The sequence below is a fragment of the Epinephelus lanceolatus genome, chromosome 23 (genome assembly GCF_041903045.1).
Source record: "Epinephelus lanceolatus isolate andai-2023 chromosome 23, ASM4190304v1, whole genome shotgun sequence".
In the NCBI taxonomy this organism is placed as follows: Eukaryota; Metazoa; Chordata; class Actinopteri; order Perciformes; family Serranidae; genus Epinephelus; species Epinephelus lanceolatus.
In genome coordinates this window covers 16,662,266-16,673,317 of record NC_135756.1, presented here as the reverse complement: position 1 = coordinate 16,673,317, position 11,052 = coordinate 16,662,266, and the positions used below count along the sequence as shown (strand labels likewise).

Below are 11,052 nucleotides of genomic sequence, written 5' to 3'. Positions count from 1 at the left end.
AGTTTTAAATTAATATCTGATGTATATTCCTGTAACATTGCATTTTTATCTGAGGAATGATGTTATTAAAAAATTGCAAATAAATTGCATTTCCTACAGCCGTGTTTTTCACTTCTCTTTTACGCTTTGATTCCAGGTCTTTGTCGTCACACTGTATTTGGGTAGACCAGTGCTGACACTCCACTATCAGGGTACTTTAATCTGACATTACATTTTCAGTGAATACTTTATAGATGCCAAATAACTGTGATCCACACAGTTAAATTGTGCATCTAGTAATTATCTTGCTCACCATCACAGCTTTTCTAATGTACAAATTCAGCTGTGTGTGTGGGTATTGAAGGGAAACTGGTATTTTTTTAACCTGGATCCTATTTTCCCCTGTTTTTGTGTCTTAACTGACTCATGGGAACAACATTTTTTTTTAAAAAATTGATCCAAGATTGAACGAGAGCGATGCAGCTGTCAGCAACACAGGCTACAATGTCACCGCTCAGGGCATAGGGCAATGTTCGTCCATTAAAAGTGCTTGTCTTTGCCACTGACAGATTCAGATAGCTACTAAAAGTGTCTGACAACATTATTAAAATGATCCCTACAGTGATGGACCTTTTTGTTAAGAGTAGGAACCTATTTGTTTAACCAGAAACAGCCACAAATCGCAATCACCAAAGAGTCCATTTAAATCAGTGGTTCCCAGCTGGTCCAAAAGTGGGTCGGGGGTCCATTCTGACTGCAACTAACTTGCATATCAACTTTGACAATTTCCAGCACATAGTTTTTATTCTGAAGTGCCGTTTCCTGCTGTAGAGTGAGTGACTAAGAGACAGCTACTTGACGGAGACAGCAAACTAGCTTGAGACATGGCCAAACACAAGTATGACGCTGAATATGTTAAACTATGTGGACCTTGAACAAATGACTAAGGAGAAATCCGGATCCCATGGCTGCACCAGTTGGGAACCACTGATTTAAATACACGTAATTTCAGAGTGTGCATAGAGCCGGCTCGGCGGGATGCTAAAGACCTTGTGCTTGTACCAGTCTGTTTTGTGTCCAAGTCTCACTAAAGGAAAAGTCTCACTCTGAAATCTCACAAGAGGTGACTTGTTGCAGGAAAAAAACAGTGTAAAGATGAGTGAGAGTGAGAGTGAGAGTGAGAGAGAGGTAGGCCAATAATAGTTTGTCATGTTGGACTACAGAAAGCATATCTCACTCTTATCTAAAAGATTTTCAATGTCATGGCTGAATATTTAGCCGATTGCAACAATGTGGAAAAAGCCCAGAAGAGTTCAGAGCAAGACTTCTCCTTTTCATGAGACTTGGACACAAAACAATTTGGAACAAGCAAATGATGCAGAGAGGTCAGGAAAACACTTAATTGTTTTGTAGGGTTCTTTCTATAATATTGTCAGACACTTATAATAACAATCTGATCCTGTCAGTGGCAAAACAGGCTGTTTTAATTGACGTAAATTAACTAACCGCACCTGTATAGTGGTTACATTATAATCTGTTTCGCTGTTTACAGCTGCACCACTGTCTTTCAATACTGGACCAGATTTAAAAACAGTCATTGCCACAAGTCAGTTTGACACAAGAAAAAATATGGGAAGGCGAAAAATACCAGTTTCCCTTTATCACTTTAATTTTACTCACAGTTTAATAACTGCAATGATTCTCAGGCGACGTTGGGTGGGGAATTTAGAGAAAAGCAGTACGGTGACATGTTATGATTTACATGACAAGGAATCTACCAACATCTCACCTCTTTCTTTCACATCAGCTTATCCAGAACACTATCTCAATTTTCCAAATTGCCTTCAGAGAACATTAATTGACACTCTCTTTACTGCCGACCCCAGTCAGAGGAGGATTATTTCATAAATCTCTGACTCCATGAACTCTGTCAGCTTGGTTATCTCCATCAAACTAGAGAGGCATGTGAGCAGGATTCGAGGCTCAGCACAGATGATGACCGATGGGGCAACATCCATTACTTAATTCATAATTCTGCTTGTGGCTAACATGGGCTGGTTCAGTTAAAAATTATACACAGAATTCACTATACTAACCACAGATTGTCTGAAATACTGTATCTTGGTGTTCTGCCTGTAACAGATGTGGTGCAAATACAGTATCCTATAATTACATACAGAAATAAAAGAATTGTACGTGTCAGTCTCGGCTTGGAAGCCAACAAAGGTTGTAGGTACAGGGGAGGTAACTTCAACAAAACCTTGATTTACTTGTTTTGTGCATTCTGGGGTTTATTTTTAATGCTCTATTACACCAGTAGGTGGTAGCATAGTCAAAATGACACTGAACCAATACTCCAGTGACTGTCTTCAGTGTTGATCTATTCAGCAACTCTGATTGTCTTGCCAAGAATTTAAACTTAAGGCATATTTTAGCACTTCAGTGATTTTTTTTATTTTAATATATAATAAGATAAATATATGTATAAGATCTCAAAACATTTTTATGCACACAAAAAGCTCATTTCTGTCAATTTTTGGTCACAAATTTGTTTAAATCTTCTCCTTCTCCTGAATAACCCCTCCACCTGACAGGTGTGGCAAATCAAGCTGCTGATTGAACATCATCGTTACTACACAGGTGTGTGTTGGGATGGTCACAGTAAAAAGCCAATCTAAAATGTGCAGTTTGAACACACAGCACAATGTCACGAGTTTTCAGGGAGCGTGCTGTTGGCATGCTGACTGCAGGAATGTCCACCATAGCTGCTGCCTGTTAACTGAATGTTCATTTCACTACTGTAAGCTGTCTCTAATGTTGTTTCTGTGAATCTGGTAGTACATGTAACCACTCTCACAATCACAGAACACTTTTAGACACACCAGTTAAGATCCCCGACATCCACCTTTTCTACCAGTAAATCGTCTGAGACCAGTCACCAGGACAGCTGATTAAAAGGACATAACCAGAATTACTGGAACCTGGCATCCTAGTTCTTGCGTGCCAATATCCAGCAGCTTCACACAGCCAATAAGGAGGAGTGGGCCAACACTCGCCAGACTGCAATCAACAACCTGATCAACTCTGTATAAAGGAGATGTGTCTCACTGTATGAGGCAAATGGGGGTCACACCAGACACCGATTCTTTGATGTATTTATCACCAAAAATGCATTTGTGCTAGCCATGTAAAATCCTAATTGAAGTCTTTATCAAGACAAAAACAGCACATTTTAGGAGTCCTTTCATTGTGACCATCCCAAGGCACACCTGTGTAGTGATCAGTTTAATCAGCATCTTGATTTGCCACACCTGTCAGGTGGATGGATTGGGAAAGGAGTGTGTTCACTAACCTGGATTTTAATGAAGTTGCAACCAAAATTTGAGAGAAATCAAATTGTTGCTATTGATTACACAAAAAAACTCAACCTTAAGTGTTTTGTGAACACGAATGTTTATTTTTTTAAAAGCTAATTTTGGGTTTACACAGGTAAACAAGAAGTTTACAAGGTATTATTCATGACTACATTCTGTTTTCTAGCGACTGCACATTACGTGTTTATGAGTTGCCAGGTGTCTTTTCAGATTCCCCTGCTGCGAGAATTCTCTCTCACAGTTTGGACACTTAAACGGTTTCACCCCATTGTGGCTGAGTGTGTGTCTCTTCAGGCAGTTAAGTGTAAGGAAACGCTTTGGGCACTCGGAGCACAGGTACGGACGCTCTCCTGTGTGAGAGCGTGTGTGGACGATCAGGTGACTCTTGCAGGAGAAACCCTTCCCGCAGTGTGTGCAGGTGTACGGCATCTCGCCCGTGTGGATCCGATTGTGCAGCAGCAGCTCCCCGGAGGACAAAAACGACTTCCCGCATGTGGTGCACAAGAAATTCTTCTCGCCTTTGTGCATCTGCATGTGTCTTGTAATTCCTGATTTGCTGAAGCTTTTCCCGCAGATCGTACACAGGCTGGACGGGCCTTCGTGCAGGCGTTCGTGTTGCTTGAGCGAATAGTTGCACAGAAATCCCTTGTTGCACTGGCTGCAGGTGAATATCCGTCCTCTCTTGTGGAGTCTCTGGTGCTGATAATAACCTGACGGGCTGGTGAATCCCTTCTCACATTGGATGCAGCAGTACGGGAAGACATGGAGCTTCATGTGAGCCTTCAGCTGATTTGGAAGTTCAAAAACCTTTTCACACTTCAGACATTTGGTTTCTTCCTCTGTGAAGTTTTTGTTGACAGGTCGCATGCTCAGAAACCTTTTGTCTTCCCCTGTGGGCTCTTTACACCTACGTCGTACCTTGTTTTCTAAGTTGTCCTTCTTCTGCTTACGTTCCCGCATTTTCTCAACACCGTCTTGTTTGGGTTTCCTCTTTTTCTCAGAGTTACCTTCTACTTTCTTCTTTTCGCCGTTCAAGTCTTTACTTTTCTGCTGAGTCTTTGCTCTGGCTTTCTTCGTGGATAGTTTTTTCTGAATGGGAGCTCTTACATGGTGCTCACTCTGGATGTGCTCTTGGACCGTTCTCTTCAGGCGATGAGCGAATGTGCACTGAGGGCAGATGAATAAATGCGACATAGGACCTGAAAGCAGCATGAAAAACAGCACATTAGTAAAATTAGATTATGGACTGATTCTGATCTGCTACTGCAACTGATTTAAGCTAACCTGATTCCTTTTTTGGCAACCAATCATCTGCAGTTTCGTCTGAGCTTTGACTCGAGTCTTCGTCTAAATCTTCCAATGCCAGGATCTCTTCTTCATTGTCATAATCATCATCCTCACTGTAAGTCTCAGGTAGCCTCTCCACTCCAGTTTGAGCGGGCAGAGCCAGAGTGGACAAAAGGATTTCGTCCTTGCTGCTGGAAGGAGCTGCAGTAAGGGAATGCATTTAAAATGTTACACGTTAGTGACTTGGTGTTGTGATGGGACTTTAAAAAAAGTTGAATTTGTTTTAGGTATCTACAAATAAGACATTTCCTCCACTGTCAGATACCAAACTTCCCTCAGACACCTGATATGAACATTGCTGATGCACTTCAGCATCACGCAAGGGTTCGATCTCCATTATCTACAATAAACTGCTGGGCATAAGGCAGGCCCCACTCAACAACATTAAAATCGCATGGGAGCAAGATCTGAATCTAACCTTGTCTGAGGACATGTGGGACACCATTTTTAAGTTGGTTAACTCAACTTCTCTTTGTGCCCGTCACTGCTTGTTGCAGTTCAAAGTTGTACACAGGACCCACATATCCAAATCAAAATTGTCTCACTATTACCCAGATGTAGATCCCTGTTGCGACAAATGTAAGAGAGAGGAGGCTTCACTTATCCACATGTTTTGGACATGTCCTAGCTTGGAGAAATACTGGAGGGAAGTCTTCCAAACTTTATCCTTAATTGTCGGCTTGAACATGGAACCCAACCCTCTGATTGCTCTTTTTGGCACCACAGGTGACACAGATGTGCGCCTGACCCCAGCCAAACGCCAAACTCTGTCTTTTGCCTCTCTCTTGGCCAGACGTGCAATATTGCTGAGGTGGAAAGATGCTGTCCCGCCCACCCACGCTCAGTGGTTGAGAAATGTTATGTCTTGTTTAAACCTTGAAAAAATACATTACTCAATTTGTAACTCCAAAGATAAGTTTCAAAAAGTGTGGGGACCTTTTCTGGAATACTTTCATAACCTTCAAACTAGCTAGGGATTGGATCCTTTACTCACACTTTGTTCTCTGTTTTTACGTCAGCAATACCAAGTGTATAAATCGGTCCTCTGTCTGATGCCTCCCTTTGGCCCATGCGTGGGTTCATAATTTATATTTATTTCTTTATTTTATTTTACTTTATTTATTTTTTTACCCTCTTAGATTGAAACCCAACTTCCAGCTGTTACCTGTATCACTCCAGGAATGAAGTACAATTGGTCTATTTGTCCTGTTTAGTCTCTTATGTAAAAGTCTGGCTTGGAAATCATGGGTGGGGTGGGTGGGTTAGATAAGTTCTTTTTGTTTTGTGTTGTGTTTTTTATTTTCTCCCTACTGGGCACGGACAGGATTATCTCTCTCGACCTATGAGTTGATTGTGTATTTTACAAACTTCCTGTCAACACTTAACAACTGTACCATGTTTGTGAAAAAATTCAATAACAAAAAAAAAAAAAAAAAAAAAAGTTGAATTTGTTGTCAAAGACTGAAGACAAGATGTAATGCAACAAAGCCAGTTCAACGCCAGGAAGGAAACAAACAAGAAAAGCAGGCTTTTTTCAAACCTTGATGTTTTACAGATGGACACTACATCCAAAACTCTATTCCTCGTGTCTTTTCTGTTCAACTTACCAGAGCTTAGAGTCCCCAACTGTCTGTGATGAAGCAGCAGAGTCTTCAGAGCAAAGGGTTTAGACAGATGCAGTCCAAATTGTTCCGACACAGATGTCGTTTCAGTGAGCCATGCTGCTGTCTGAGACACAGAGATGCAGGTTGGCAAGTGAAATAATCATTACACTGTATGCTTACAGACCTCAAAGCAAGAGCACAAAAAGAGGAAAAATGCTGTGGCGCTGTTTGATGTAGTGGTTCGAAATTTACACACAAAAACAAAAGTACCTGTTGCAGGTCTGGTACAGGCAGCAGCTGCTCGAACCTCGACAGGAACTCAGACACCAGCTGCTGCAGTCTTTCGTCATAGTTGGAGCCGTAGTTTGCAGGAAAAACCTCCTATAAAAACAGCCACAACTTTAGATTTAAAATATCAACATATAACCACTGTAAATGGTGATCTTTAGGAGATATGAAGATGTAAATTTCTCACAAGCAAACTCACTTGAAAGAAGATCTCCTTTTCAGAAGGAACATTCAAAAGGTTCTGAACAAGGCTGGCAAAGTTGGTGTAAGAGGTCTTCAGTATATCACTGTTGGCCTGTCAAGAAATGGACAACAAAACAATTAAGTTGAGAAAGTTTTCAGCTACTTTACATATAAAGTTTAGGCCTGTATTTCAAAAAATGTTTCATTAGTTACAACAGTAATGGTATTGGAACACCCTGGATTTCTAAATGTATGTGTGTTTTCAATGTTTAGTGTGTGGAGCAGCTCTGAATTTTCTTTTAAAACCCACCATCTGATCAGTGGAGCTCAGTTCGGCACTGCAGGTGTGGATCTTATCCAGCTGGGTCTGGATGGTCTGCAGGTTGGCGACGCCGTCACCACGACATAGCTCCAGAACCAGCTGCAACAAGGCAAAGATGGGAGACGGGTAACTCAAAAGAGCATGACACAGCAGGGAAAAGACTGCTTTCCATGAACAAAGCATAACAGTATGTTTGAATTACATTAATTTCCTCCATTAAAATGTCAGATGTGTCCCTCGGTGCCTCTAAGAGGACCAGGTACAGGGAAGGCCAATGACAACACCATCTTGGCATCACTGACATTTCATTTATTTGGCCAAGACAGGCAGCAATATAAAGTTACAGAGAGACACCACAGAACAAAAATACAAGATAAAAAATATACAGCTGTACATACAGGTTTAATAAGGCTCAGTAATTCCTCACCCTTGCTCTCAGGCCCAGGATGACCTCAGCTCTCTGACTGAGACTCAGAAGCTCTGGGACGATCTCTGCCGCCAAACTGATGAAGTCTGCCAGCTTGCCATACTGCACCACACTGTGCTTCTCTACTACTTGCCACAAGAAAGCAGACATGAGTCTCACTGGCGGGACGAGGAGATGTAAGGAGGCCGGAGGAAGAGGGGGGCCTGCAAAGGACAAGTGTTCTGGAATTAATGAATAAAGTAAAGTTTTACCTACGGAGCCTCAAACGACCATTTACAAGCGATGCGACAACTTGAGAGGGTTAGCTAACGCTAGCTTAATAACTGTATTAGGAACTATTATTTGGTAAAATGACTGGCTGCGTATAGTAGCAAACAACTAGATGAATATTTACCCAAACCACTGCGTTTCCATGCCATTCTTCACTTTTATAAAGTCCAAACAATTAATAAATTACCACTTTTGCATTAATCTCGCACCGCAGGAAAGCATACTCATAACTTCCGGGTAAAGCGGATGTTATGAAACCTGCCGTGCCGTGTGCGCGTTCCTTCAAAATAAAAGCTGGAACGTTGTCCTCATTGGTTGGATTGGTAAGGTTGAGCCAATCAGAGGCCGAGTAGTCATGCCTTCGCCATCACATTTTTTTATTATTATTGATTATTCTTTATTGAACTTTATGAGTACAAACAAGTCCTGTTTATCATAATACAACAAAAATAAACTAAAGAGAGTAAAATAAAATACATACTAATAAATTAAAAACAGCTTCAGAGCTTTCTTGTCTTTAACAAGTTTCACTGATTTACTTTCACTGATTCTTTAAAGTTTAATCATAAAGTATCTGCATTTATGTATGAAAACTTTCCCCAGTAACAAGGCAATATTGAGAACAAAGTCTGTGTCCTTGTTTGCAACACAAACACTAAATGTGACTGTCTTTACCATCAAGGATGACACTTTGGTTCTGTACTCGTCCTGTCCCTTTTCTCTGGGGTTTAGGGCAGTTGGCATCCTTTAAGCTGCATTACTGCTTCCCTCTGGCTTTAAATGTCCACTAATATTCTGTTGCATTACCGTCTTGTAATAAGTCTGGTTCTTTGAAAAATCGAAATATCCATTCTCTCCACTCCACCATGTGCCCACACTCAAGCACTTTTTTTTATCTTGGCCTCAACTCACCCTAGCCTCTGTAGCATGGCTGTAAAAAAAATCTTCTTTGCTCTCCATCCCCGTTTCAAGACACTGAAGCGCAGCAACAAGACTATAAGGCATGTGCAAATTTCATGACTTTGCCTTGGGTGGCTTTCAGTTTTAATTTTCCCCAACTCAAATGCTCTTAACATACACTCATACACTCCAGTCCATCATTTCCTTTGTTTTTTTGAGGTCGGTTTCTGCGCTGGTGGGTGGGACATTGCTCACAAGGTGTCAATTCAATGGAAAAAGCACACTTATTCCTGACCTTCATCACTTCCACTGGTGCTTTTCTGTTGAAACAGGTCTAAATATAAAGCATGAATAAAGTCAGTAAATATCTTAGTGTCACAGCAGGTTGTTAAATTCAGCCATGAGCACACAGCTGTTCCAAAAAATACACTTAATAAAAGTTGATAGATGATGATGAGCAATTCTTGGTGGGAGCTTTGCTGATGAGGGATTACCAGCTAGTTGCTTAGTAATAGCTCCATGCATGTAATGTAACATTTGAAAGTAGGACAGATACACATCAAACTTTGGCCCTTATCTGGTGTTTTCCTCCTCTGACGTGTCTGTATACTGCGGTCTCAAGGTGTCAAAGTGCCACCATGATAACAATATATAAGAAGCAACAGTAGTAAGTAGTATATATTCAACTTTTCGGCTCAGCCTAAAAGCACTGGCTCGCAGTCTCTTTCAGAGACATGAAGATCATTCAAAGTCTCATGGTGATGATGACCGTAATGGTCTGCGGAACATCACTACATTTTAACAATGACCTGCTGAAAGACATTCATGATGAGGCAGCGAAAATGTGCAAAAACGCGGTAAGAAAACTACAAAACTAAATATGGTTTGTTTATTTCATAGTACACTTACTTATACTGTGTATCTTATATTCTTGTTGCAGCCGTTGAATGTACAAATTACAAAGCCATCAGGAAATAGTAGCTCAACATGTGTGGTATGTAGGAAACCTTCTCTAAATGTTGTATTGTATACGTCTGACTTTGTAGATGTAACTTTGCATGGAAATGTTGAACTACTCAAGATGTTTTGCTGGTTTCTTTAGACTGATTCTGTCTGAACTCCAGCTTGTTAAATCCTGTTACTAATTTGCCTTTCTCCTAACAGAAACATTTCTTCTGTTTGGCTGAGATAGCTCTGAAGAACGTCTCAGGGGAACACAAAGTAAATGGGAAGAGACTTATCCATCTGTTGCATGAATACAACAAACAGGTAAAGAGAATTTCAGTGTGATAAAACATGCTTTTTAGTCAGAAACTAAACTGAAATTTATGAATAACTTATCAGATGGTTTACAGTGACTCTGAAAGGCATCTGCTCTTACAATTAATATGCTGCATAACGTCGAACATGTTCTGTATCACCTTAGTTCTGAATCTCTGTGCGCCTAAAACTTATATTGTCATGATGATTTCGTTTCAGATTCAGGATAACAATTGTGCCCTGAACTCATCCGAGGACTATGACCTACAATCATTTCTGACAGACATCATGAACTGTTCAAGGCGCTGCAGCATGACTCACAAAAAGAAAAGGAGCGAATGCAAAAATATGAAACATAAGCAGTGATCATATCCCTTTGATGTTCTTCTGAGCCGTTTGGTAGAGCACATTTTGAGTCACTGTATGTAGTCACTTAATGAAAAATGTGTTGAACTTCACTAGATGTCGCTGTCTTGAAATAGTATGCCTTTGCAGTTTGCCTCCCACAGGAAGTTAGTCATAAAGTCAGTCCAGAGAAGGGGGCTTTGTGTGGTGGGATGTTTAAAGGAAGGCACATATTTTTTTGACATGATAGAGACAGAGATCTTACTGGACAGATTTATGTAAAAGTAAAGATAAAAATTTAAAAAAAAAAAAAACATGCTCTACTAAACGGTTCATTTGTCCTTTTAAGGTGAAGCTTATGTAACTAAAATTGACTTTTTGCTACGAAATAAAAAATAACTTCTTATCATCCATTGTTGTTGAATGATACATTTAATGTCATCCGTGTGTGTGTGTGTGTGTGTGTGTGTGTGTGTGTGTGTGTGTGTGTGCGCGCTGAAAGTATGACTTTTTTTTTTTACTGTGTAAAGAAGACATGCTCAACCAAACAGTTGAGCTGTCATTTTATAATATAGATAGTGATGCTAAGATAAGAAATTTACAATTTTTATGAAATTTTAAAAAAAAATGTGTATATGCCATGCCATGGTAACAAATTGATATACCGTAATAGTCCCAATTTCAAAAATCCTTTGTGCTTTTAAGTTAGTACAATTAAACAACATCCTCAGTAACACTGAACAACAACCTTTT

The 11,052-nt window shown here is 40.2% G+C and overlaps 1 protein-coding gene and 1 long non-coding RNA gene across 2 annotated transcripts; one reads left to right on the top strand and one right to left on the bottom strand.

The window, feature by feature from the left end:
* Positions 1-3,418: 3,418 nt before the first annotated feature.
* Positions 3,419-8,046, bottom strand: LOC117249090 (uncharacterized). The gene is made up of 8 exons (XM_033614477.2): positions 7,919-8,046; positions 7,525-7,727; positions 7,086-7,196; positions 6,792-6,887; positions 6,575-6,685; positions 6,308-6,428; positions 4,638-4,841; positions 3,419-4,552 (listed from the first exon to the last, which is right to left on the bottom strand). Exons 1-8 carry the CDS (start codon positions 7,941-7,943, stop codon positions 3,516-3,518), a joined length of 1,908 nt encoding a protein of 635 aa, XP_033470368.2. The 5' UTR covers positions 7,944-8,046; the 3' UTR covers positions 3,419-3,515.
* A 1,244-nt stretch (positions 8,047-9,290) lies between these two features.
* LOC144461774 (uncharacterized) lies at positions 9,291-10,710 on the top strand. The gene is made up of 4 exons (XR_013490406.1): positions 9,291-9,551; positions 9,635-9,688; positions 9,859-9,963; positions 10,174-10,710. It is a non-coding gene; the product is annotated as an uncharacterized LOC144461774 (long non-coding RNA).
* Positions 10,711-11,052: the final 342 nt, after the last annotated feature.